Genomic DNA, 27,265 nt, shown 5'->3' on the forward strand with positions numbered 1-27,265 from the left:
CAGCCACTGCCACCGTTCCCTGCAGGCAGAGGGCCCCCCCGCCCGCGCTTAGGGACCTTCAGAGGCGGCCCCCGGCCTGCGCTGAGCTCCGAGAGTTCCGGGGCGCCAGGAGGGAGCTCAAGGGGTGTGGCTTTCCGCGGGGCTCCGGTAGGTGAAGCGCGCGGGGCGGGGCGGGGCGGGGCGGGGCGGGGCCGGGCCCTACGGGCCACGCCCAAGTAGGCAGGGTTAGGCGGGAGGCGATGGGCGGTCGGGTGGGCGTGTCCTTCCCCAGTGGGCGGGGTGTTGCGGTTCGGGGCGGGGCTGTCTTCGGCCACGCCCCCAGGGTGCTGCCGTGAGCTCCGCGGCTCGCGGGCCGCAGGAAGGCGGGAGCCGAGGGGTTGGGAGGTCCCGGGGCTGCAGGCGGCGGCCGCGGAGAGCCATGACTACCGTGGGCCGAAGGTGCCCCGCAGTGGGACCCAGAGGGTGAGTGACCGAGCCGGGCCCGGGGACGGGAGAGGTTGACGGCGGAAATTCCTGTCTGAACTGCCCATCTGGGTGCCTGGGGGGGGTTAATTGGCCTCCGGAGCTCGAAGCCGCCTTTGGGGGCATCTCTGTCCCCACGAGGGCTCGGCACGGGCTGGGCGCCCACTCCTCAGCAGCCCCCGGAGAGAGGCTTTAGTCACTCCCCCTGCCCCTGCCTTTGACAGATAAGGAAAAAAGGGGCTCCCTTGGCCCAGTTGGGCACTTTCCTAAAGTGCCCCCTGCCCTTAGCAGCCGGGCACCCCACTCCCTGCCGGCACCGCTGAGGCAAGCCTTGAGAATGCCAGTCCAGGAGGTGCCCAGCCTCCCGCCGCTGTGGGCTCCTGACCTCTTGTCCGGCTGGGACGGAGCAGGTGGAGGACATCCCTAGCCAGATCATCGGGGCTGTCGGGGGTCCAGCATGAGCCCGTCCTGGTGCTCTGAGAGCCAGTCTCCCACCTGGAACCCAGGCTAAGCGGCAGGGCAGGAATCAAGCCCTTCTCCCAGGATGCCCCGCGCCTCAGCCCTGCCCCCTCCCCTGTGTGGTCTCCAAAGCAGAGCCCAGGGTGGTCTCTGAAGGGGACAACATTGGAGATTTGTCACTGAGTCTGAGTCTTTATTTTTTTTGGGGGGGCACACCCCGCAGTGCTCAAGGCTTACTCCTGGCTCTGGAAAGGGACCACTCCTGGCAGGCTTGAGGATGCCAGCGGGGACGGGACCGGCTCAGCCGTGAGCACCCTACCCACTGGACTATCTCGCTGGCCCTTGGGGCCTCATTCTTTTTTTTTTTTCTCTTTCTGGGTCACCCCTGGAGATGCACAGGGATTACTCCCGGCTCTGTACTCAGGAATTACCCCTGGAGGTATTCAGGGGACCCTATGGGATGCTGGGAATCGAACCCGGGTCAGCCATGTGCAAGGCAGACACCCTACCCGCTGTGCTATCGCTCCAGCTCCTGGGGGCCTCATTCTTGTGCATGCTCTCGGGAGGGGCTGAGACGGGACTGAGGGCTTGTCCTCAAATCCTCCTAGGGAGCCACCAGAGTGGCAGAGAGCATTGTCCCCCCCACCCCACCCCCCGGAGGCAGGGTACACCTGGAAGGAAGGAAGGAAGGAAGGAAGGGGAAGAGGTGAGGCCACAGAAGTTTCCTGGTGCCCGTTCCCTGCGGGATCAGGGGGGATGTGGAGGAAGGAGGGAGGAGGGGCCGTGAGTACAGGGCAGGGAGGCGGCTGGTGCCCAGGGAGCTGTGCTCCGTGATGGTGCGGGAGAAGCCCGCCACTCTCTGCCCTCGGCCGCGTTCCAGAGGAAGAGGCAGATGCCTGGGCGGGGAGGGGAGGGGGGACACCCACACCTGCTCCCCCCATGTGGAATTATCAGGCCTGGAGCCCACCTAAGGGGTGTGACCCTACGGGGCGTGGCTGGCTGGAGCACCCAGTGGGTGACCTCTCCAGCACTGGCCCTGGGGGTTGGGGGTCTTTTCTCAGCTGTATTATTTTTCCAATGAGGAAACTGGGGTGCCAGGAAGGGCATGTTCCTGGGGTCACAGAGCCTAGACTCGACCAGATCTGAACAGCTCTCCGCCCCCGAGCTCCCCGTCTGCAAGCCAAAGTCCCGATTACTGCAGATAACTTTCCAAGACACCCCCCGCCCCAGGAAAAGAAGCAGCTAGCACCCATTGGCGGAGAAAGATACGGGTCTTATGAAGATGTTTGTGAGGCTTATTCAACTTAATAGTTGGATTAGAGTTCCACTGGTTTTATTTTTTTTTTTCGGGTCTCACCGAGCAATGCACAAGGGGTTACTCCAGGCTCATGCACTCAGGAATTACCCCTGGTGGTGCTCAGGGGACCATATGGGATGCTGGGAATCGAACCCGGGTCGGCTCCGTGCAAGGCAAACGCCCTCCCCGCTGTGCTATCGCTCCAGCCCCTGGTTTTAATTTTTGCTAATTCTTTTAAATGTTCTTTTGTTTGGGGGCCACACTCCTGGCTCTACATTCACAAATTACTCCTAGTGGTGCTCAGGGGACCGTACGGGATGCCAGGGATTGAACCCAGGTCGCACTGTAGTATCACTCCCGCTCCTTGCTTTAATTTTTTGGGCTTTTTTTTTTTTTTTTGACCACACCCGGCAGTGCTCAGGGCTGACTCCTGGCTCTGCATTCAGGAATCACTCCTGGCTCATCTTGGGGGACCACGTGCAAGGCAAGTTTCCTACCCACTGTATTATTGCTCCAGCCCCTCGTTTTTTATTTTGCTTTTTGGGTCACACCCAGCGATGCTCAGGGGTCACTCCTGGCTTTGCACTCAGGAATTACTCCTGGCAGTGCTCAGGGGACCATATGGGATGCTGGGGATCGAACCCGGGTCAACCGCGTGCAAGGCAAACGCCCTCCCCGCTGTGCTATCGCTCCAGCCCTCCAGCCTCTTGTTCTAAGTTTTACTGAGAACCCGCTATGCCTCAGGCCCTATTCTTGGGGGGAGGCCGTGCAGGTCGTGGCTGTCAAACCAGGTCTCATGGAGGCCCCCTCCCCCTCCCGTGCAGGGAGAGTGGGGGGCAAGCCGGGTAAAGCTTTTCTGTTTCGGGTCACACCTGGCGATGCTCAGGGCTTCCTCCCGGCTCTGCACTCAGGAATCACTCCTGGCGGTGCTCGGGGGACCCGATGGGACGCCGGGGATGGAACCCGGGTCGGCTACATACAAGGCAAACGCCCTCCCCACAGTGCTCTCGCTCTGGCCCCAAACTAGGTGAGGTGAAGGCTCAAGTGGAAGAGAAAAAGGAAATCTTGGGAAACGTTCCAGTGAAGTCGGGGAGTGGGGGGCACCGAGGGGCTGGGGCGGGTCAGCGTGATGAGCCGTTCGCAAAGATGAGTCAGGGAAAAGTCTGCAGGAGCAAGTTCTGTGGGGTGTGGGCGGAGGCGGGAGGAGGCCCCCTTTGCTCCCTGGGGAAGCTGAGTCAGGCCACGGGGACATGACCCTATATGAAGGCCAGTGGTAGGGACACAGCAGGGACCCTCGTGGCTGAGAGTGGGGGAGCAGAGGGGAAATGGGTACAGATGACGGCAGGCTGGCAGGGCCCTCGGGGGGAGGAGGGTCTGACTCGGGTTCTCCAGGAGCCCCTGGCCAGGGGGATTCTTGCTTCACAGCGGCCCTCTAAGTGAGACCCAGAGACCCGTCCCCACTGGTCCCCCCGGCCCAGGGGGCTGTGCGAGGTGACGGTGCGAGGGCCGGGGGGTCCTGGGCTGCCCCTGCCCCAGCCTGCTGGGTACTGAGAACGCGCCCAGGCGCCCCCCCACCCCCATTTCCTTCTGGAATGTTGATTTTGGTCCAAGAATTCCCGGCGCTCCCCAGAGTCCCACGACCCTCCGGCCTGCACGGTGACGTCAGTGGCCGGGCATCTGGTAGCGATTACCCACCAGGGGAGGGGGCCGCGGTGGGCCGGGCCGGGGCGGGCGGCTGGTCCTTGTCTTCCAGAGGGGCCCAGCTGCTCCTGCCTCTCGTTTCCTGTGGGGACTTTCTCACAGTCCTCGAGACCCCCGGACGCCGCGGGCTGTGGGAACGCACTGCCTCAGGGCGGAAGAGCTGCCCCCCGAGTGCCCCTCTCCCTCTCCCACACCCCGGGACTCCTCACAGAGATGCTGCACCTAGGGCAGGGGAGGGGGGCTGGGGGCCACAGGGCCAGCAGCTCAGGGACTGCCGGCCCCTCCCCCCTCTGTGCCTCAGTTTCCCCATCCAGGCAACACCGACAGTAACCAACCTGCTTCCCCAGGGGGTTCTGGCGCACATGTCAGGACCAGGAGTTGCTCATGCCGCCCCTCCCCCCACGAGCAGGAAGGGGAAACTGAGGTTTGAGCAGAGCAAGGTGACACAGCCTTGCCTTCCCAGCCCGCTCAGGCCCAAAACCAGAATCTGAAAGGAAGCAGAATAGTAACCTTTCTTGGCCTCGACGCCCCCCCCCAGCGTCTCCCCATCTCCAGCCAGAAGCTGTCCCCATTTTCTGGGGAGCCCATGAGGAAGTACGGTCAGGCCAACCCAGAGCCAGTCTCGGCAGCCACGAGCCGGGCCAAGTCCCAGCCCCCCGGGAGGGAGAGGGCGCCCGCCCCGCGCTCAGACACACGCAGCTCCTTCTTTTTTTTTTTTTTTTTTGCTTTCTTTTTGCATCACACCTGGCGATGCACAGGGGTCACTCCTGGCTCTGCACTCAGGAATTACTCCTGGAGGTGCTTGGGGGACCCTATGGGATGCTGGGGATCGAACCCTGGTGACCCGCTGTGCTATCGCTCCAGCCCCCAAAATCACAACAGATTTTATGTGCAGGTTTGAGGACGGGAAGGGCGGCGAGAAAGAGAATGTCGCGTTCAAGGGAGCACGTGGGCTTCTCCCGCACGGAGAGGGAGCCGCGGGACACGCCCCAGCGTTGGCCGCAAGGGGAGATGGGGGCGGGCGACACATGCGCTCGGGGGCCACAGGCCAGCGCCTTCTGTCTCCACGGGCTCTCAGCACTCAGGCCCGCCCCCCTCGGGCTGAGGGTCCCCAGGGACCCTGCCCTTCCGCGCTCCTGCGGCCCAGCGGAGACAGGGGCAGGGATTTCTCCAGGACGGGGACAAAGGCCCGTCTACAGCCTGCTAGGGAGGCAGGCGTGTGCGTGTGCGTGTGCGTGTGCGTGTGTGTGCGTGTGCGTGTGCGTGTGTGTGTGTGTGTGTGTGTGTGTGTGTGTGTGTGTGTGTGGAGCGGGTGTCCCGGGTCATCCCAGCGCGGAGCCACGTGTCCTCTCTATAGGTGGGGAGGCCCCAGGACCTGAGCCTGGGTCAGAGTGAAGGAGGGGGAGAATCTTCAGCCCTCGATGAAAGACAGGAAGGGGCTCTCCAGGGCTGGAGACTGGGGCAGCCGGGATTCTCCCAGAATCCTCTGGGCCTCACAGGAAGGGAGTTACGGGGCTTCCACTTTGCCCTCGGGCACAGGGGCACTGAGAGGGCAGACGGGCAGAGGCTGGCCCGGGACGGCCCGGGCACCTCGCCCTTCCTCTGAGGCTGACCCAACAGGGAAACTTGCTCGGGGGAGAGGAAGGCTAATGGGCAATAATCACCGCTCACTAATTCGATTAATTAAGCTAATGTATGCAATGAGTGGTGCCCGTTATCAGGACAAATCAGCGCGTGCAGGCGATTCAAGGCGTGGGTTATTTCAATAATTAATGCGGCTGATTAATGGGACCGATTCGGGCTCAGTTGTCACTATTGTTTATTAATTGATTTCACCCCCCATATTCGAGGGGAAAGTGCCTCTTCAGTGCATAAAATAGGAATAAATTAATTAATGGCAGCTGAGTTGATTTTGGTTTTTTAAACAGAAGCTTTCTGATTCCCAGATTTGATGAGTACAATGGGAGAATGTTCTCGCAGTCCCCAAACAAACTGAGGTCTGAAGGCTGGTTGGGGATAAATATGGTCTGGAGGGAGCAAGGCGGTTCCAGGCAGAGGGAACCTCATGTGCAAAGGCTCTGAGTTCGGAGGGAGTTCTAGAAGGTCAGAGGTCAGGAAAGAACTTGTCCCCAGGGTGGCGGGTCTTCCTGTGCCAGTGATTCATTAAACACACACGGAGAGCGAGAGAGCCAGCAGGGAGGGCGCCTGCCTTGTCCACGGTGGACCTTGGTTTGATCCCCGGCACCCCACGTAGTCCCCAGAGCCCCACCAGGAGTGACCCCTAAGTGCAGAGCCCGGAGTAAGTCCTGAACCAAACCACTAAATTCCCTGGGACTACTGGGAGGTACTGCCACGACCAGCTGCTGAGCACTGAACCAGGAGTAACCCTTGAGCACTGCCCGATGTGGCCCCTGGAATAGGAAGATGAAAGCTTCCCTGAGCACCCACGCTGTGCCGTGTGGCGCTGAGTCCAGGGAGAGACACGGCCTCGGTCACTGGGCGGCCTCCCCGGAAGCAGGCACGTGAGTCCAGCAGTGAGAAAGGGCCCAGGACACCGCAGGCGGCCAGAGGCACGGCCAGCGGGCAGCACTGCTCGGCCCTGCCGGGGCCTTGCAGCAGAGCAGGGGCTTGATTGTTTATTCTTTCTCTTTTTGGTTCACACCCAGAGATGCTCGGGGCTTCCTCCTGGCTCCGCACTCAGGAATCACTCCTGGCGATGCTCGGGGGATGTTGGGGATTGAACCCGGGTCGGCCACGTGCAAGGCAAAGGCCCTCCCCGCTGGAGGCGTGATGTGGACATCACTGCTCCGGCTGTTGGGGTGAGGACTGCAGGGTCCCCTGAGGCAGCCGGGAGGCCAGCGAGCAGGTGGCCGCGGGGCCCTGGCCAGCCAGGGCAGGTAGCAAGCGGTGTCACTCTTGTCTTGGGAATCCTGCCGTGTGGCAGGGAGTGGGGGGCTGCCCGGGCCTGGCCTCTGCCCTGACCCCTCCCCAGGGGCTCTGGCTGCCCTGTTCCGCCTGGTCCCCGGGGCCAGTCCCCCCTCCCGCCTTAGTGCCCGAGGGGAAGCGGGCAGGAAGCGGGAGGAAGTGCTGGGGCGATCCCTGTGTCCTGGCCAATCTGTTCCCAGCAGCGGGAGGATTTCCGGGCCTGAATGACCGGAAAGGCTGGGATGGGACACCTCACCCGGGAAGCACGGGGGGAGGGGAGCAGGGGGGGCCCCTGCCCCCCGCCCCACAGAGCCACAGGTCAGAGAGAACCCAAAGGACTCAGGGAGCCCGCCCTGGCCAGCTGCAGGGAGCCTGGGCCGGGGTCAGGAAGGACTTGGAGGACAGCTGCCCTCAGCGGCCTTCATGCCGGCCCTCGGGCGTTAGGGGGACCCAAACCTTAGCTCCTCTCTTCTTCTTCTTTTTTTATTTTATTTTTTGGGAGAAGGTCACACCCAGCTGTGCTCAGGGCTTACCCCTGGCTCTGCACTCAGGAATCCCTCCCGGTGGCGCTCAGGGACCGTATGGGATGCTGGGGATCGAACCTGGGTCGGCCGTGTGCAAGGCAAGTGCCCTTCCCGCTGCACCGTTGCTCCGGCCTCCTTTTCTCCCACGTTTGCAGATGGGAAGCCAGAGGCTGATGCTGGCCAGAGGCCTAGGAGCCAGACTTACAGCTGGCCCCAGGGGTGAGCATGGTTGAGGGCTCACTAGCCAGCCCTGCCGTGCTCCTACAGGCGCTAAGCTGGCGGCTCCATCAAGAAGGAGGCAAAGTGAGTGGGCCTCCTCGTCTCATTGCTGCCAGGAAGTTAACAAAGTGGTCATTCTGGCCAGGACGGGTGCTGGGAGGACAGAGTGAAAGAGCAGGGAGGGACTCTTAAAGGTAGGGTAGTCAGGGCAGGCTTCTTGGAGGAGGGGCCATGAAGAAGAACCAGGGAGAAGCTAGTCAGGATCCGGTAAGCTGATGACTCCCCTGGCGGGCCTATCAGCAGAGGTGTGAGCAGTGCAAAGGCCCTGTGGCCTGAAGGAGGCAGATAAGGGGCCAGTGGTGCTAGGGCAAGCTTGGGGGGCGGGTGGGTGAAAGGAAGAAGGGATGGGGCTGGAGAGAGAGTACAGTGGGGAGGGCACCGAACATCCACCAGCTTGTTAGTGTAAACCCGGATAAGCCGAGGCGCGGAGAGGAAACCCGGACTCGGGTCCGGTGGTGAATGACCCACCTGCTCAGCCCGCAGAAGGGAGTGGAGCGCAGAGAGCTGCAGCGCCCTCTTCTGTCGCCAGGGGGCGCCGCGCCGGGGCGGAGCCGCGGACACTCACGCTCTGTTCCCCTTCCAGGGCCGGTGGAGAGCCAGAGGCCGGCGGGGACTACGTGAAGGTAAGCGGCGGGGGCCGTGGGGGGCTGCGCACTGCTTCGGGGAGTAGAGTCCTTGTCTGGGTCCCGCTGGGGTGGGGTGCTCTGAGCAGGTGGGGCAAATTCCGGAGGTCCCGATGCTGGGTACCCCACCGGCCGTGCCAGCCGGCTAGGTCCCCCCTGGGGTCTCCAAGATGCACGTGTCCATCCCGGGGCCCTGGGGGGCTGGAATAATGACGCTAGCGGCATCAGTAGGTAGGACAGAGCATGCCTGGCTGGAGCGACGGGACAGGGGGCGGGCACTTGCCTGGCACACAGTCCGGTTCCCGGCACCCCCGTGTGGCCCCCTGCGCCCTCCAGGAGTGCAGAGCCAGGAGGAACCCCTGAGCTCCGCTGGGTGTGGTCCCCAAGCAGAAATAACACAAAATAGAGGATGTGGACGCCCACTGGGCGCAGGGCCCTGGCTGGCTGCTGGCCCTGGGAAGGGCAGGAGTTTGGGCTGCTTTTCTCTTTCTAGCGCCACTGGGGAGCAAACCCAGGTCCTCCACAGAGGGGTGCTCGACTCTGCGTCACGTCCCCAGCCCTAGTGTCCTCCTCCACACGCGTCTCACTGGACAGCAGAGACCTTCCGCTCTTTAATTGACAGGAAACGAGGCCCAGAGATGTGCAGTGATGGGGCCACAGTCACACAGCAGCCAGAGGGCAGAGCGGGGGCTGTGAACTGGTTTTCATCTAATTTTCTTTTCCCTGTTTCAATTTTTTTGGGGAAAAAATAAAAGGGGGGAGTGTGGTCGGGGCACACCCAGCGATGCTCAGGGCTTGTTCCTGGCTCTGTACTTAGGGTTCACTTCTGCTGTGGCTCAGGGGACCACCTGGGGTGCTGGGGGCCATGTGGGGTGCCGGGGACTAAACCCAGGCCAGATGCGTGTCAGGCAGGCTCCCTACCCACTGTGCGATTGCTCTGCCTCCTTCATTTCTTTTTTCTAAAATTAAATTTAAAGTGTTGGGAAGTGCACATGTGCTGTACCACCGAGCCCCCCCCCCGCCCCCATGCCCCACCTTGGATTCATTTGGCCTTTTCCCTCCCACGTACCCCAACCCCTCCAGCCCCTCCCCCCCCGCCGCCAGGCCCTATGTTTCAGGATCTCCATACATGGTCAGGCAGATCCTTTTTTTTTTTTTTAAGTTTTCTGGGCCACACACAGCAGTGCTCAGTCCTGTCTCCTACCCCCTGTGCTCAGGGATAACTCCGGGCCCTTATATGGTACCAGGAATAGAACAAGGCAAGTAACTTAACCCCAGTACTATCTGTCTAACCCCAGACCCAAATTTTATTTTATTTATTTATTTAGCGTCACACCCGGCGATGCACAGGGGTTCCTCCTGGCTCATGCACTCAGGAATTACTCCTGGCGGTGTTCGGGGGACCCTATGGGATGCTGGGAATCGAACCCGGGTTGGCCGCGTGCAAGACAAATGCCTTGCCCATTGTGCTATTGCTCCAGCCCCTAATTTTATGTTTTATTACTGGGGAGTCCACACCTGGCAGTGCTCAGGGGCCGGAAGCCATTCTTTTGTGCTTAGGACTCATGGTGCTGCCACCTGGTGGTGTTGGGGGGGATGTCCTGCCAGTGATTGAAGCCATAGGTGGCTGGGGCTCTGTGTGTGTGTGTGTGTGTGTGTGTGTGTGTGTGTGTGTGTGTGTGTGTGTGTGTGTGTGTGTGTGTGTGTGTGCGCGCGCACGTGCACGCGCACGCCATAGGGGACGGGGGAGCGGGGGGCTGGTACTTGGCCTACAGGGCTGGTGATCCACGCTAGGGCCTGAGCTGCAGTGCTGCGGGGGCCTGTGGTCAGGGGAGGCCCCCAGACCTCGGCCTACATGTGGTGCCGGGGCTTGAATCCAGGGCGGTGCACACCAGGCTCGCCCCTAATCCTGGTCCTATCTCCCAAGCTACAGGTTTTAGCCCCAGACCTTCCATTTATTTACCACATGACCTTAGCGTGTATGTGACCTGCGTGGGCCTCAGTGTTCACTGATGTGAAGTGTGCTAAGAGCTGGGTCCCCAGTCTAGGTCACTGAGCTCACGAGGCGGGGAGGGAGCAGCAGGCTCGCCTGGCTCCTGACCCTCTGACATCCTGTCCCCCAGACGTTGCCCTTGACAGCCAGGAGCGCCCTCCCACCCCTGCCCCCCCCCACACACACCAGAAAGCTTCACTAGGGCGTTTTTGGGACTGTGCTCTAAATCCAGGAAGGCTTTCTGGAGGAAAAGGCCCTGTCCCTTCAGTTCATCAGGCACGCTCACCAGCATCTTCTCCCAGCTGGAGGGGGACAGGGATGAGGTGGGGGACCCTGGCACAGGGCCCAGGCTCAGCCAGTTGAACTGGAGCTCGCGCTCCCTGCCCCAGAGGGGGACAGAGGTTGAGCAGGCTGCGCACTGGGTGGTGGGGCCCTGGGGCTCGTCCAGCACCCACAAGCCCCAGCTGCCTGCAAGTTGTGAGGTCCCTGTTACAGGTGGCATGAGACCCCTGTGAGGACTTTTTTTTTTGCAGGGGGGAGGGCCAGATCTACGGTGCTCAGGGGCTAATCCTGGCTCTGCACTCACGGGTCATTCCTGGCGGTGCCTGGGGGACCCTATGGGATGCTGGGGATTGAACCCGGGTCGGCCGCGTGCAAGGCCAGCGCCCTCCCCTGCTGTACTGTTGCCCCGGCCGCCTGGCGAGGGCTTCTGGCTTTGAGTTTTCCCTTTGGCTCAGGGGATAAAAAATTTGAAAGTACCGTCAAAGAAACACGACCTGCGCCCCGGGTCCGTCCACAAGCCGCCAAGGAGGAACTTCAGGGCTGCCCGTGTTCGTGTCCGGCCTCAGCCGAGGGGGCATCGGTAGTGTCCAGGTTCCTTCCGGCCCTGAGATGCTGACCTCCAGGGCCAGGGCCAGGGCCAGGCTGGGGGGTGGGAGAGCGGGTGGCGATCAAACTCCAAGCTCCTTGGCCTCAGGGTTTCATCTGCGATTTCAGAAAAAAAAAAAAAGCCAAAACAGAGACCCAGGGAGGCGGTTTCAAGGGCCTGAGGTCACACAGCCTGTCAATAGATTCTTAACCTCTTTTTTATTTTTTGCGGGGGTGGATGGTGTTGGTGGAGGTGTTGGTGGAGGTGTTGGTGGTGGGCGCGCCGGCTGTGCTCAGGGCTTGATCCTGGCTCTACTCTCGGGCATCACTCCTGGCAGTGCTTGGGGGACCCCAGGGGTGGCTGGGAGTGGAACCCAGGTTGACGGAGTGCGAGGCAAGCGCCCTCCCCGCGGTCCCAGGGCTCTGGTCCCGAGGTTGTGAACCCTACGTGGAATTATGCAGAGTCAGATTCCCCTAAGACCCCCCGAAGTCCAGATGTGAAGACAGCGTGAAGATGTGCGGGAGGGGGAGGGGGCCCGAGCTCAGTGGCCGAGAGCGCTAGTCTTGCGTATGCCCAGGGAAAAACGCGGATTTCTGGAACCGTCACTTTGTGCCTCTCCGCCAGGGCTCAGCCTGGACCCTGACAGCCGGTCAGGAGCGCCGCTGTCCGCTCCAGGACGGGCGGCAGGGGCGGGGATAGGGGCCCCCTCTCCTTGAACTCAGATTAGTGCCCTACCCGCCGAGCCTTACCGACCCCGTGACCCCAGCGCTCGGCGTCCGGCGACCCCCGCTATCCCCAGCGGAGTCCCGGCTCCAGACGAATGAGGAGCCTCGGGCGCCCGGAGAATTCCCGAGGCCACAAAGGGTCTGGGCAGCGGCGAGGCGGGGAGGTTGCGCCCGCTTGGGACGTGATTTAATGCAAAGTCTCTGCCCGGCTGGGGGTCAGCGAGGGAGTGACCGAAGCCCAGACCCCCGCGCCGGGCTTCCCCCGCCGGCCCGGTGCCCCCCGTGACGCCCCTCGGAGCAGCTCCTTCCCGGCTCGGGGCCGCGGGGTTGCGCGCGGGGCGCGGGGCGCGGGGCGCGGGGCGGGCGCGGGGGGCGGGCGGAGGGAGGAACAATGGCCCCCTCCCCTCCCCTGGCCGGCGGGAGGGTGGGGTCTCCCCGCCCCGCCTCCCCGCTCCTCCCCCGACCAGGCGATGAGGTAATCGCGCCGCCGAGAGGCACGCGCAGCCGGTGCCCAGCCCGGTCGGTCCCCGCGCCCCTGCCCCGCCGGCCGCCGCCCCCCGGCCCGGCCCGGCCCGGCCCGGCCCGCCGCACCATGACGGAGCGCTGCAGCCTGTGGAGCGCCCTGTCGGCCGCCGCCTGCTGCTTCTACCGGGGCTCCTTCGTGCAGGTGCAGGTGAGGGGGCGGCTCCGGGACCCCCGTCTCGCCCCGCGCTCGGGAGCGGGGTACGCGCTCGCCCCGGAGCCGGGCAGGGGGCCGGCCAGGCAGGGGCGGCGGGAGGGGGCGGGGTCGCCCCAGCCTCACCTCTGGGCGCCCGGACGCTCTCCCTGGGACGAGGGTCGCAGACGCCGCTCCCGGGACCCGGGGGTGGGGTGGGGGAGCAGCGGGGGGCTGCCGGTCACAGCTCTGCTTTCTGCCTCTGGAGGGAGCGGGCCTGGGCTGGGACAGCGGGTCCGGGAGTCCGGGTTCCCGGCAAGCCGCCGGACCCCAGGCCAGCACTCCGGTGCCTTCCCTTGACCCCGGGCAGCCTGGTCCCATTGTACCGGGGGGCGCTGGGCTGGAGGGCACAGGCTGAGTGGGGGGCGGCTGCGGTGGGACAGCGCTTGGGGGGGCGTTCCAAGGCGCCCACCACTCTCCTGCCATCTCGGGGAGCTCGGGGCAGGCTTGGGGCACGGGTCTCTCAGCCTGGCTGGCCGGACACTGTGGGACAGGGTTGTGGCGGCGAAGGGGTTAAACGGAAGGGGGTGGAGGGGAGGACCCGACCCCGCCTCTCTGCAGAGCATCATCTGGGGAGTCTTGGCTTGGGGACGCGAGACTGGAGACAGGGGCTTGCTGGGCGCGCGCGCTGGTGGCAAAGGGTGGAGACCGTGACCCGGGGGCGGGGGTCTCGGCGTTCGGGCCGCCCGGGCTCCTGGAGGGGCAGCCGGGCACGTCACCTCTGCGCTCCTGTATCTCGCACGCTCCCAGCCCGCCGGAATGACGGCCCCGCCAGCGGAGCGCAGCATCCCCGCGCCAGCCAATCAGGGGCGCGCAGCCCCGGAGCGGTGAGATCATCTCTGGCCAATCGCAGGGCGCCGAGCGCAGGGATGCTGCATTCGCACCCCGGCACCCCCGCCCAACACTTGAGATAGTCCGCGACCCCCAGGTCGAGGGTGAGGAGGGCACGCAGGGACCTGAAGGTCGCGCCTGTCTCCAGAGTGCGGCAGGACCAAGTTGATCCCCGAGTTTCTCCGGGCCCAGGAGGGCTGGAGGAAGCAGCTCTGAGACTCCCCATCCTTTCTCCCTTTGACGGCCCAGAGAGGGGAAGTGACTGGCTCAAGGTCACACGGGCAGGCAGAGCGTGGGAACGGCTTCTTCCCACCCAGCCCCGCCTTGGCGGGGTCGCACCCCCACGTGCTGCAGGGAGGACGCTGGGAGGTCTTGTGAAGATGCAGACATAAACTTGGGGTACTGACGTCTTCCCCCTGGACGCCCACTCTTCCCCAGGGTGTGGTGTCCTGGGGGCGGGGCCTGGAGAAGGGTGGGTGTCTGCGCTGGCCCTGCGCTCTGCTCGGCTCCAGCCTCCCTCTCTGTCTGGGTTTAGGGGAGCAGAATGGACCTCGCCTCTGCACGCCACCCTGCCCTCTGCCCCCAGAGTCCCCTCGTCCACCTTCGCCCCGCTGCTCCAGCCCCAGCTAGCCCCCTCCGAGAACAACTTCCTGGGGGATCCCTGTGGGGGGGTCCACACTGACCCCTCAGCACCTGCCCCCAGCTCTCCGCATCCCCCTCTCCCCACCCCACCCACGCCCGCCCCACCCGATAGCACTTACGGAGAAGGCTCCCGGCCACCTCCACACGGCAGATGGAGCCTTCTGTGGCCTCTGGGCGGGTGCCAGCTCCCAAGCTGGCTCACAGCCCCGCCACGCGGCCCCCCGCCCACCCCCCACTCCCTCTGCACCTCTGAAGCTCCTCGCCACAGTCTCCCCTGCCCACCGCCCTCCCCAGCCTCTGCCCTGCTCTCCTCCCCGCTCCTTCAGGCCTCCCCGTTTCGGGCCCCTGCCCCTCTGCTTGGGACGCTGTGGAACCCCAGACGCACCCTTGGAATGTCAGGAGAACCTGGTCAGCGCCTGCCTGGCCCCACAGGCAGCTGCCCTCTGTCCTGATGGCCCCAGACTCCTGGCCCGTGGCGCTGAAGCGTGCCACCCGAGGGTTTAGTGTGAAATGACAGCCAGGGGCTGGGGAGAGAAGGCGACAGGCTGGAGCGACCCCCGGGCACTTCGAGGGGTGGCCCCAAACCAAGTGAACAACAGAAGCCTGAGTGACAGTGCAGCGGGCAGGACACTCACCTGGGCTTGACCCCCGCACCCCGTATGGCCCCCGGGGCCTTGCCAGGAGCGATCCCTGAGCACCAGAGCCACAAGTAAGCCCTGAGCACAGCTGGGTGTGACCACAAACCCAAAAAACCCCAAAGAACTGGTGCGTCTCAAAACCCAAACCCAACCAAAAACAAATAATGTCAGAGTCTAGAAAGCTGGGGTGCAGTTTCTCCTGGGGAGAGGGGCTGGGTTTGAGGTCTGTGGCGGGTTGGAGGTGGCAGGGAGCGGAGGGGAGATACTCACCTGGGCAGAAGCCCCGTCACCTGCCTTACTCTGTCAGGCCCAGGGCCATCTTTTGGGGGGGGCGCGGGAGGGTGGGAGTCATCACTGGCTGTCACCTGATGAGGACATCTCTGTGTAGGTCACAGTTCCCTTAGCATCATCTCTATCCGCCCCCTCGCCTCAGAGAGAGGCAGGTTAGGTTCTTACCTATCATTGGACCCATTTTACAGGGGAAGAAACTGAGGTCCTGAGGTCCAGCCAAGGTGGGGCTGGACTCTGTTGGGGGCACACGTGGCCGTGGGCAATTCCCTTCCGCCGTCCTGCAAGGGTCCCAGGGTCTGCCGGCCTCCAATTCCTGGAGACAGTGCCCTGGACATGGGCAGGGAGGGGAAGGGAGTCCCAGCCTGCCCCCGGGGCCTCCCTGCAGGGCCAGCCCTGGGAGGGAGCGTCTTGGGAATTGCGTCTTGGGAATCGAGGAGGCCAGGCGAAGGGCAGGGTGAGGACTCTGCCCGGGGGGCTGGGTGAAGCCGGGCCAGCCTGTAGAAACCTGTAGAAACCGTTCTGCTGGGGCAGAGTCAGGCCTGGCGTAGCTACTGCACATGCCAGCCGGCCGGGGCTCTCTCCCCGGGAAGCTGCCGCCTTGGAACGGGCTTCGCCTGCGCCTTTGCCGCTGTCCGCGGCAGTGGTGCTGACCGCGGCTGCTTCGGAGCGCGTCATTGACTCTTTTCCTGAATGCCTCGGAGCTTCCTTGAGGACAGGACCTGTGTTTTGTTTGTTTGTCTAAATCTGTGTTGCCTCATGCCCCCCCCCCCGTTAGGATGCGGGTGGTCACGGGCGGTCAGTGGCAGAGTTATCATTCTCCCGCGCGCACGGCAGGGGCTCTGTCTTGGAAGAATGAGTCGCTGTTTCTTTCCTCCTGCTGGGAGGGGACTCCGGACGGGCCCTGTTTCTGGGGGCCTTTGCTGGCAGCTGTGCTCGAGAGTTCCCAGGGCCCGGGGCTGGGAGGAGGAGGTGGGGCCGGGGGCTCTGGGCCGGGTACCAGCCCTGCCTGTCTCCCGAGCAGTTCTCCAAGGAGAAGTACATCTTGGACTCGTCCCCTGAGAAGCTGCGCAAGGAGCTGGAGGAGGAGCTGAAGCTGAGCAGCACGGACCTGCGCAGCCATGCCTGGTACCACGGCCGCATCCCCCGCGAGGTGAGCGCCCCGAGGGGCCTTCCGCTCCGGACCCTCCCTGCCACCTCCCCGGCCAGCCGGCCAGCCGGGTGGGGGAAGGCCAGCTCCGCCCTTTATTAGCTGTGGCCTTAAAGGGTCGCTGTCCTTCTCCGAGCCTCAGTCCCCTCACCTGTGAAGGGGAGGGGGGACTGAGAAACGCCCACCTCGAGGGCGGCCTGAGAATTGGATGAAGCTGCACACGTGTGCGCGTGCGCGGGGCTGCCCGGGCAGGCGTGAGCCGGGAGGGGCAGAGGAGCCGGCCCTCCTGCTTGCCGTGGCGATGCGGCAGGTGCTCGTATGTCAGTTAGTGAGGACGGGTCCTTGGGCCCGCGGCCTCGGCAGAGTGAAGGGGAGAGTTCACCAGGTGGGCAGGGCGGGCAGGGGGCCCCTGGGCAGAGGAAGCAGAGTTTGGGGCACCGAGGCACAGTGCTTGTGTTTTTCTCCTTGGGTCACACCCGGCGGTGCTCAGGGATGGCTTGTGGCTCTGCACTCAGGAATCACTCCTGGCAGTGCTCGGGGGACCATATGGGATGCCGGGGATCGAACCTGGGTCAGCTGGGTGCAAGGCAAGCGCCCTCACTGCGGTACTATGGCTCTGGCCCGGAGGCTCGCTGCTTGGAGAAGGGGAAGTGGCAGCCCAGGACCGGAGGGGAGCCATGGGGAGGAGGAGGCGGTGGTGGCTGAGACCCGAGTTTTTCGATGATGCAGAGACCTTGGGCACCCTGGCCCCAGGGCCTTGTGACTTCTGCTGGGGGGTGGGGGGCGCTTATGCCTGCGGAGTTTCTCACCTCTATGCCCCAGGCCCAGGGCCTCTGGCCGGCTCATCGTGTCTCCGGGCTGAGTCGATCCCTGCGCGCACGGGCAGCCCCCAGACCCCGCCCGCTGTGCCCCTCACCGGCCCCCTGGTGCTCTGGCAGGTGTCGGAGACCCTGGTGCAGCGCAACGGCGACTTCCTCATCCGGGACTCGCTCACCAGCCTGGGCGACTACGTGCTCACGTGCCGCTGGCGCAACCAGGCCCTGCACTTCAAGATCAACAAGGTGGTGGTGAAGGCGGGCGAGAGCTACACGCACATCCAGTACCTGTTCGAGCAGGAGAGCTTCGACCACGTGCCCGCGCTCGTGCGCTACCACGTGGGCAGCCGCAAGGCCGTGTCCGAGCAGAGCGGGGCCATCATCTACTGCCCGGTGAACCGCACCTTCCCGCTGCGCTACCTGGAGGCCAGCTACGGCCTGAGCCCTGGCGGCGGGAAGGCGTCCAGCCCCGCCAGCCCCTCGGGCGCCAAGGGCAGCCACATGAAGCGGCGCAGCGTCACCATGACCGACGGGCTCACGGCAGCGGACAAGGCCCCCCGCGGTGAAGGCTGCCCGGCCAGGTCAGCGGGGACCCCGCCCCCGGCAGCCACGCATGCGCATGCGTGCGGGGGTGTGTGGGGTGCGGGGCGGCCCGGTGCGGGGGGGGGGGGCAGGGGGGCTGGGCCTTGCAGGAAGCAGGGTGGGGGCAGGAAACTGACATTCTCGGCTGCCTTGTCCTATCACGTGGTCGCCTCTGAGCCTGGGGGACCACCGCAGGTAATTGTCTCTGTGCTCCACTGCACACTGGCCGGGTGCCAGCTGCTCTGGGGGGTCCCCGGGGAGCAGGAGACCCTGTCTTCACCCTCACTGCAGGCGGGGAAATAGGCTGGAGAGGAAGCCATGTGCTAGAAGGGTGTGATCAGTTCAGCTCATGACTCCAAAATCTGTGCTCCTGATTTATTTTTTTTCTTTTGAGTCACACCCGGCGATGCACAGGGGTTCCTCCTGGCTTTGCACTCAGGAATTACTCCTGGCAGTGCTCGGGGGCCTCTATGGGATGCTGGGAATCGAACCCGGGTCAGCCTACCCGCTGTAGCTCCAGCCGCCTGATTTTTTAAATGGGGGGTGTGTGGCACGTGTCAGGCCCTGCCCATGGTACCTGGGAGCTACTTCTGGCCCTGTGCTTAGGGGTCACTCTTGGCGGGGCTCTGGGAACCAGATGGCATGCCTGGGCTTGAACCAGGAGGGGCAGGTGCCAGGCAAGTGCCCTCACCCCGTGCTACCTCTCAGCCCCATTTTCTCTGGCATCTCTGACTGCCTACAGAGACTTGCCACCCATGCCACCATCCCCTGGGCAGCCCCTCGTGGTCCCCTCTCTGTGGTCTGTGCCCGCCTGGTTGGGACTGCCCAGACTGCAGCGGGGAACCCAAAGTGTTAGGTCCATGGGGGATGGAGTCCCAAGCCGGGGTGGGAGCAGGTGGGGGCCACGGCAGGGGCCTGGCTGCCTTGGGCCTCCCACACCTCTGCCCCCTCCCCGGACCACTCACCAGAGAGAGGCAGTGACCCGTGGGGGGGTGGGAGAGATGACTCAAGGAACCAGTGCTCACGCTTGGCATGCGGAAGCCCCGTGCTGGCACCTCACGGGCCCCTGCTCTCCGCTGGGAGTCTCCCCCCAGCGCGGTCAGGTGTGGGTCCCCAGATCTAAGTAAGTAAATAAAAATGAAAAAAATGAAAACAGAGCCGGAAAGAATCTCCGGCACCCCATATGGTTCCCGAGCCTGCCAGGAGTGATGCCCGAGCGCAGAGCCGGGTGTGGCCCCAAAACAAAACGTTAAAAAAAAAAAAAGCAGGCTGGAGAGATAGCACAGTGGGAAGGGCCCACGTATGGTCCCTCAAACCCCATCAGGAGTGATCCCTGAGCACCGAGTTACGAGTAGGCCCCTGAGTACTGCTGGCTATGGTCCTCCAACCAAAAAGTGATAATTTTAAAAAAAAGTAATAATAATTTTTTTTTCTTTTTGAGTCACATCCAGCGTTGCTCAGGGGTTACTCCTGGCTCTGCACTCAGGAATTACTCCTGGTGGTGCTCGGGGGACCATATGGGATGCCGGGGATCGAACCTGGGTTGGCTGCGTGCAAGGCAAACGCTCTACCCGCTGTGCTATTGCTCTGGCCCCAATAATAATAAATTTAAAAGAGAAAGACTGGCCAGGGAGATGGTTTAGGGGTTAAGGCAGTTGCACCCAGGTTCAATCCCTGAGGCCAGCATGGCTCCTGGGGTAGGTACAGCCCTGCCCGGTGGCCCTGCTGCTCCCCGACACTGCAGCGTCAGCCCCCACCGAGCCCCTTGAGCACTGCTCGAGAGGCCCCCCCAGAGTGATGGGTGAACGAGCCAATCAAAGCCAGCGCCAAGGGGATGTGGGTGGCGTCCGCCCAGCCCTTCCTTCCTTGGGCTTCGGTGTTGGTCCTGATGGTGGGAGCTGGGCTGGATTATCTCCCGGCTCTCTTGCCGGGCCCTGGGGGTGTTCTCCGGCCCCGACTCGCCTCGCCTCACCCTCACCCGGGCGTCTGCTCCACAGCTCGTCTGCGCCGCACCCCCGGGAGCCCATCCGCAACTGCGCCCTCAGCATGGACCAGATCCCGGACCTGCATTCGCCCATGACCCCCATCTCCGAGAGCCTCAGCTCCCCCGCCTACAGCACTGGTATGCGGGGACGGGGCGCGGTGGCGGGAGGCGGGTCGAGCTGGGGGCCATGACCCTGTCTGGTCCACATGGCCCCGTGCGCCTTGGCGGGCACTGTCGGTCTTGGGTGCTCGTCACCCCACTCTGAGAGCAGCGGCCCCGCTAGAAGCGGCCTCAGTGGCAGATAGAGGGCGCTCTCTGCAGGCCCCGTGGGCGCCCATCACTGGGCCTGGATCGGGCCCTGGAAGGGGGTCGAAAGGGGGTCGAATGGGGGCCGGAAGGGGGTCCGAAGGGGGTCTGGAAGGCAGGACGTCTGCTGCAGGCTCACTGTCCCAGGCTCAGGGCTGGGGCGTGGGTCCCGCAGAAACCCTCCAGCTGCCATGTGGAGGTGCCCCACCTGCAGTGCCGGGGACTCCCCGAATCCCAGATCCCAGATGGCTGGCACAGGGGAGGATGGTTGTGTTGACGTTTTCTCTTCCTTTCCTTCGATTTTGTTTTTGGGCCACCCCTCGAGATACTCAGGGCATTACTGTTGTGTGCTCCAGGCTGACTCCTGGTTCCATGCTCAGGGTTCATTCCTGGCGGGGCTCAGGACCACATGGGTACGGGGAATTGGACCTGGGTTGGCCATGCGCCAGGCGAATGAATGCCCTGCCCGCTGTGCCGTCGCTTCAGCCCCTCATTGGACCACTTCTCCGCATCATGGCCTAGGCAGGGCGCTGAGGGGCAGGAGCAGAGACTGGGTTGTTTCGTTTCTTTTTCTGTATTTTGGGGGGCCACCCCCAGCAGCGCCTAGGGGTTACTCCTGGCTCTGCACTCAGGAATCACTCCTGGCGTGTTTGAAGGATCATACGGGTGCCGGGATTGAGGCAGGGTGGTCTGCAGCACCTCGTGCGAGGCCTACCCCATGTCTGGACTCTATGTCTCTTTAATCTGGGGGGTTTGGGGTCACACCTGGCAGTGCAGGGCTTACCCCTGGGTCTCTGCTTAGGGGTCACTCCTGCCAGGGCATGGGGGACCCAGCAGTGCTGGGAATTGGATCAGGGTCAGGCTCTTGCAAGGCAAGCGGCCTCCCTTCCCCCATACTGTCTTTCTCCTGTCCTGATGCCAGGTTTTATTTTATTTATTTTTATTTTTATTTTATTATTATTATTATTATTATTTTGCTTTTTGGGTCACACCTGGCGATGCACAGGGGTCACTTCTGACTTTGCACTCAGGAATTACCCCTGGCGGTGCTCAGGGGACCATATGGGATGCTGGGAATCGAACTTGGGTCGGCCGCGTGCAAGACAAACGCCCTACCTGCTGTGCTATCACTCCAGCCCCAATGCCAGGTTTTATTTAATTTTTTTTTCTTTTTGGGTCACACCTGGCGATGCACAGGGGTTACTCCTGGCTCTGCACTCAGGAATTACTCCTGGCCATGCTCAGGGGACCATATGGGATGCTGGGATTTGAACCCGGGTCGGCCGCGTGCAAGGCAAACGCCCTACCCGTTGTGCTATCGCTCCAGCCCCAAAGGTTTTATTTAATTTCTTATTTATTTTTGGCTTTTTGGGTTATGCCTGTGCCCAGGGCCCCATATGGGATGCCAGGGATCGAACCCGGGTCAGGTCAGCCGCGTGCCAGGCCAACGCCCTCCCCACTGTACTTTGGCTCTCCCACCCTGTCCCCTCCCCCCAGGCGTGGGTTTAAATCCCAGCTCTAAGCCCGACCGGCTGGGTGACTGCCAGGAGCCACGCCCCTCTCCGTAAAAGTCCTGATCCTAGAAGTCCCTCTCGGGACTCCGGGACTCCTTGGGCTCGCGCACAAAGGAAGCTTTCACCAGCCGCGGAGGCTCGATAAACATCACCTCTGGCTGGGGAGCAGGCGGGCTGTGCGGTGGCTGACTCGTGTGTCTGCCGCCGGCTGCTGGCCCCCTCGGTGTCATACATCACAATCACAAGTCCCAGGAGCCCTTGCGCGTGGCACGAGGAAACTCAGCCAGGGCTTAAGTGTCCCTGACCTGCCCGAAGGCTCCTCTGCGCTTTCCCAGGCTGCGGCCACCTGCTGGGCAGCCACGTGGAAGTCCCTGGGCCCAGGTGACCGAGTCCCAGGCCTGGCCCAGTGCTGGTGGGGGCGGGGCAGGGCGGGGGCTGCCCCGTTGTTGGAGGGCAGCTGGAGCCTGTCCTTCGGGGCTCGGGGAGACGTCAGCGGCTGCCCTGCTCATCTTCTGCCCCTCTCCCCGCAGTGACCCGCATCCACGCTGCCCCTGCGGCCCCCTCCTCTCCTGTCGCCCGCCGCTCCAGTGAACCCCAGCTGTGTTCCGGAAGTGCCCCAAAGCCCCCCGGGGAATCGGACAAGGGCTCTCACGCCAGCCCCTCCCACACCCTCGGCAAAGCCTCCCCCTCCCCGTCACTCAGCAGCTACAGTGACCCAGACTCAGGCCATTACTGCCAGCTGCAGCCCCCCGCCCGCAGCAGCCGCGAGTGGTCTGCGTCGGAGACCTCCAGCCGGCAGGCCCGGAGCTACGGGGAGAGGCTAAAGGAACTGTCAGAAAACGGGGTCCCCGAGGGGGACTGGGGCCGGACCTTCACAGCGCCTGTGGTGGAGGCCGCCTCCTCCTTCGACCCGGCCTCCTTCCAGTCCCTCCTGATCCCCAAGGAGAACCGGCCCCTGGAGGTGGGCCTCCTGCGCAAGGTCAAGGAGCTACTGGCCGAGGCGGACGCCCGGACGCTGGCCCGGCACGTCACCAAGGTCGACTGCCTGGTAGGTGGGGGTGCACGGAGGGCCGGGTGCGAGCCGGGTGCAGTGCTCTCTGACTGGGGGACTAGGATCGGGGCTGGGAAGGGCTCGGCCCTGAATGCTCCAGGTAGAATGAGTGCGTCGGCATCCTGGCTTCACGCTGTGCCACTTTGCCTCTCTGGACCTCCAGTTACCCCCTTTTTTCGTTTGATTTGGGGCCACAGCTGGCAGTGCTCAGGGGCCACTCCTGGTGGCGCTCAGGGGATCGTAGGTGGTGCCCAGGATCAAACAGGTTGACCGTGTTCGACAAACTCCTCTCCCACTGTATGTTTATTTCTACCCCTTTTGAAAAATGAAGGAACGGGGCTGGAGCGATGGAACAGTGGGTAGGGCATTTGTCTTGTAGGTTTGATTCCTGGCACCCCACATTGGTCCCTTGAGCCCGCCGGGAGTGATCCCTGAGCCCAGAGCCAGGAGTGTGCCCCGAGATTGCCAGGGGTCGCCCCAAAACAACAACAAAATAAATAATTAAGGAAAAAACCCTTGGGGCTGGAGCGACAGCACAGCGGGGAGGGCGTTTGCCTTGCTCACGGCCGACCCAGGTTCGATTCCCAGCATCCCATATGGTCCCCTGAGCACTTCCAGGAATAATTCCTGAGTGCAGAGCCAGGAGTAACCCCTGTGCATTGCCGGGTGTGACCCAAAAAGCAAAAAAAAAAAAAAAAAAACCCAAAAAAACCCAACTCCCCTAAATGAATTTTTTTGTTGTTTTTGGGTCACAGCCAGCAGTGTTTAGGGGTCACTCCTGGAGGTGCTAGTGGGGCCATTATAGAACTCCAGGGGTTGAATCCTGGTGGGTTGCATGCAAGACCAGCACCCTGCCCACTGTGCTATCTCGCTGGCCCCTCTCCAGAATATTCTCTATTCTTCCAGGTGTCAGTGTGGCAGGGTCTGGAGGTTTGGAAAAATGTGTCTCGTCTTGATGGACAGGTGGACTAACCTCCCTCACGCCCCCTGGTGGGCAAAAGCAAAAGTCATTACCTGGACCAGGGCCAAAACTGTCTTTTGCTTTTCTAAGCACAGAAGAGCCCTAATATTCTCTAGGCTTCACATTGGCTCTTGTTTTTTTTTTGGGGGGGAGGGTACTAATTCCTTGGTGTCAGTGGCCGCCAACCTCCAAGAGCAAGGAAAGAGCGCAGGCATGAAGGGTATGACCCTTGGGTTCTATGCCCAGAGTGACCTCTGTCAAGTGCTCCATTCCTTGGGGTTTTGGGCTCGTGTTCTGGAATAAGGCCCCCTAGTAGGGTCCTTGACCTTACCTTATATGCCACGTGTCAGGCATCTTCCCATGATCTCCATTTATCCCACTTCACCGATGGGAAAAATGAGGCTCCTTCCCTCAGTGTCTGGAGCTTAGCGGCTCCGAGAATTCACACCCGGCCTGCCAGTCAAGCGTCCCTGCTAGATGGAGCTCCGTGACTCTCACACGGCTCGGGCCAGCCAGGACAGGAAATTAATCAGCCCTCTGGGCGTCCTTGCAGGTTGCTAGGATACTGGGCGTTACCAAGGAGATGCAGACCCTAATGGGAGTCCGCTGGGGCACGGAGCTGCTCACCCTCCCCCATGGCCGGCAGCTTCGACTAGACCTGCTGGAAAGGTAAGGCAAGATGGGCCCCAAGGGGCCTCTCGGGGAACCCGGGGGCTGCCTCGCTCCCCCTTTGCTGTGCCCGGTTGGCCAATCACAGCCCCAACTCCGGGTCTTGGGCACGCCCCCTACACCACTGGCCAATAGCAGCTTCTCCATGCAGTCCTTCCTGATTTAGCCCAAGTTCGAAATCCTTCCTCTCCCTAAAGGATTCAACATTTGCATCCTCTCGACCAGTCAGAGCCCACCAAGTTGAGTTGAGCTTACCGGCTCTGGTTTCTTTCTTTGTCACTGTAGCTCTGCCTCTGAATTCCAAGCCCGGGTACCGCCAGACACTCAGCTGGGGGGACTGGCCCCGCCCCTAATTACACGGGCCAATCCAAAGCCCCGGCCCCGTAGCCTCTCAGGCCACGCCCTCGCTCCGCGTTCCCTCGGCGGCTCCCTCTTTGGGCCCTGCCCCCGGCCCCGCCCTCACCCTGCCCCCTGCCCCCCTGGCCCTGCCGTCCTCCCAGGTTCCACACCATGTCCATCATGCTGGCCGTGGACATCCTGGGCTGCACAGGCTCGGCCGAGGAGCGGGCCGCGCTGCTGCACAAGACCATCCAGCTGGCGGCGGAGCTCCGGGGCACCATGGGCAACATGTTCAGTTTCGCCGCGGTCATGGGCGCCCTGGACATGGCCCAGGTATTGAGGCGCCCGGGTTGAGCCAGGCCCCGGGTCACCGGCGAGAGGCCGGGGTCGTGGCCCTGGGGTGGGGGTGACGGGTGCCCTGAGTCGGGATGGACTTCTTGGGCTTGTCGCCCGAGCCCCAGGCTTTGCCCTCTCTGGGCTGGGGTTCCCTCCCACGGCCCGTGCGCTGTCTGTCGGGTGAGGAGCAGCCCCAGGCCCCTGGAACGGGCCGCGGTCATCCTCGCCCGTCCCTCCAGGCCCGTCCCAGCTGGTGGCTCAGGTCTGGTTCCCCCCTTAGATCGCGCGGCTGGAGCAGACGTGGGTGACGCTGCGGCAGCGACACACGGAGGGTGCCATTCTCTATGAGAAGAAGCTCAAGCCCTTCCTCAAGAGCCTCAACGAGGGCAAAGGTAGCGCCGCCCCCAGTGCTGTGTGACCTCGGGCAGGGGGCGGCCCTCTCTGGGCCACTGCACTCCCTGTGTGGAGTGTCTAGACACTCAGGGGACCCGGGGCTGGGCGGGAGGGACCCCAAAGGAAGGGTGCGTCTGGGGGGTTCGTGAGCCTGGTGGGGACCCTGGGGGGGGGCCTCTGCGGCCCCGCCACTCAGGCTCGTCTCCCTCCTGCAGAGGGCCCCCCGCTGAGCAACACCACCTTCCCCCACGTGCTGCCCCTCATCACGCTGCTGGAGTGTGACACGGCGCCGGCCGAGGGTCCCGAGCCCTGGGGCAGCACCGAGCACGGCGTGGAGGTGGTGCTGGCCCACCTGGAGGCCGCCCGCACCGTGGCCCAGCACGGAGGCCTGTACCACACCAACGCCGAGGCCAAGCTGCAGGGTGAGTCGCCGCCCACCGGGCTCTCCTCCAGCCCCTCCCAGCCGGCCCCTGCACCCTCTCCTGCCCCCCTCCAGAACCTTCTCCCGCCTGGTCTTCCTGCCCTGCCCTTCCAGCAGGCAGTTTGTAGCCAGCTGGAGGGTGGGGTGGGGCACATGGAGGCCGTGCGAAGAGGTTCCCCCTCAGCTTCTCCTGCAAGCCTCAGCTGTCCCATCTGCGCAGTGGGCGTGTGATCCAGCCTTTACAAGGCTGTTTGCAAAGCCCTTGGCCTCTGGCTCAAGGGCTGAGGTTCATCTTTTACTGCTTTGGCTTTGTTGGAGTCACAAATATTCATCTTAGATGCACTTGGAGATGACACAAATCATCCACAGGGCCGGGGACAATGCCCTGTGTACCCCGGGAGTGGCCTCCGGCACCATTGGGTGGGGCCCAAACTCCTTCCCAAATATGCCACTTGTGCTCCTTAGGGGGAAAAAAAGGAACTTGGGGCTGGAGAGATGAGGCACCCAGGAAGGGCACATGCCTTGCATGTGGCTGACCTGGGCCTGATCCCCAGCACCCCCTGGGATCCCCCGAGCCCCCACAGGAGTGATCCCTGAGCATAGAGTCAGGAGTAAGCCCTAAGCTCTGCCGGATGTTGCCCAAAAACAGAAAAGGAAAAAAAAAAGAACTTTTAGAAAAATGTAAACAATTAAATTAAAAAAGTTTTAAATTAAAAAAAAAATAATAGAGGGAATTTTCCAGGATTCATGAACATTTTCTCATCTCATCATTTAGAAATCATTTGTCGGGGCTGGAGCAATAGCACAGCGGGTAGGGCGTTTGCCTTGCACGCGGCCGACCCGGGTTCAATTCCCAGCATCCCATAGGGTCCCCTGAGCACCGCCAGGGGTGACTCCTGAGTGCAGAGCCACAAAAAAAAAAAAAATTAGAAATCATTTGTCACATCGGGTCACAAACAAGCAGCCACACACCTCTGGGTAGACCTGGTGTGTGGGCGGGGCGGGACAGGACAGGGAGGGACAGGAGCGGTGGCAGCCCTGCCTGGCGGTGCCCTGACCCTCCCTCGCCCACCCCCAGGGTTCCAGGCGCGGCCCGAGCTGCTGGAGGTCTTCAGCACCGAGTTCCAGATGCGCCTGCTGTGGGGCAGCCAGGGGGCGGCCAGCAGCCAGGCCCGCCGCTACGAGAAGTTCGACAAGGTGCTCACCGCCCTGTCGCACAAGCTGGAGCCCGCGGTCCGCTCCAGCGAGCTCTGACGCCCGGGGCAGCGCCGGGAGGGTCCCCGCCCCCGAGCTCTCTCGCAGGGACTCCGCCATCAGCCCGGGGTGTGCCTTGCAGCTGGGGGTCTCTGGGCGCCGTCCCACCTGCCTCACCCCCGCCGGCACGTCCCGCCAGCTCCTCCCCGTCCCTGCCTGCTGAGGCCCCCGGGAGGCCCCCGGCCGGCCCCTGGGCTGCCACTCGGCTGTACATACGTCCGTCCTGTAAATACGTGTACAGAGCTCCTGCCCTTTCTTTCATAGAATAAACTTTTATGACTCTTTTTTTTTTTCCTGTCTCTCGTGGGGTTTTGGCGGGGAGAGGGGCCCCTTTTCTCGGGTGGAAGGTGGGAAGCTTCCTTCAGTACATGCTGGGTTAGCCTTTAAATGTCCCCGACTGTCCCAGCAGCGCCACTTGTACCTCTCTTATAAAAGCCCGGCGCCTCTCCCGGATAGACCAGCAGGGAGAGAGAAACGGCCACGTCCAGCTGGTGGCAGAGACACTTGGTGGCTCGCATTT

The 27,265-nt window shown here is 63.0% G+C and overlaps 1 protein-coding gene across 4 annotated transcripts; it reads left to right on the top strand.

Moving 5' to 3' along the window:
* Window positions 1-346: 346 nt before the first annotated feature.
* On the top strand, window positions 347-27,029 carry SH2D3C (SH2 domain containing 3C). 4 transcript variants are annotated; one of them, XM_004613303.2, is made up of 11 exons: window positions 347-462; window positions 8,231-8,270; window positions 15,995-16,123; window positions 17,059-17,516; window positions 19,515-19,639; window positions 21,852-22,369; window positions 23,887-24,002; window positions 24,503-24,674; window positions 24,958-25,069; window positions 25,286-25,492; window positions 26,570-27,029. In XM_004613303.2, the coding sequence occupies exons 1-11, from the start codon at window positions 419-421 to the stop codon at window positions 26,743-26,745; spliced, it is 2,097 nt and encodes a 698-aa protein (XP_004613360.1). In that variant the 5' UTR covers window positions 347-418; the 3' UTR covers window positions 26,746-27,029. The 4 variants fall into 4 exon arrangements, with proteins under 4 accessions (XP_004613360.1, XP_004613361.2, XP_004613362.2 ...); XM_004613304.3 differs by lacking the exons at window positions 347-462; window positions 8,231-8,270 and adding an exon at window positions 12,337-12,529; XM_004613305.3 differs by lacking the exons at window positions 347-462; window positions 8,231-8,270 and adding an exon at window positions 12,337-12,523.
* Window positions 27,030-27,265: the final 236 nt, after the last annotated feature.

This window comes from Sorex araneus, chromosome 1, assembly GCF_027595985.1.
Source record: "Sorex araneus isolate mSorAra2 chromosome 1, mSorAra2.pri, whole genome shotgun sequence".
NCBI classification, from domain to species: domain Eukaryota; kingdom Metazoa; phylum Chordata; class Mammalia; order Eulipotyphla; family Soricidae; genus Sorex; species Sorex araneus.

What these genes read in the sequence shown, in the direction of transcription:
- SH2D3C (XM_004613303.2), top strand. Translation starts at nt 419, where the DNA reads ATGACTACCGTGGGCCGAAGGTGCCCCGCAGTGGGACCCAGAGG. An exon ending in CCGGCGGGGACTACGTGAAG is followed by an intron (nt 8,271 to 15,994) that starts GTAAGCGGCGGG and finishes TCTCCCGAGCAG; the next exon opens with TTCTCCAAGGAGAAGTACAT. An exon ending in CGCCGAGGCCAAGCTGCAGG is followed by an intron (nt 25,493 to 26,569) that starts GTGAGTCGCCGC and finishes GCCCACCCCCAG; the next exon opens with GGTTCCAGGCGCGGCCCGAG.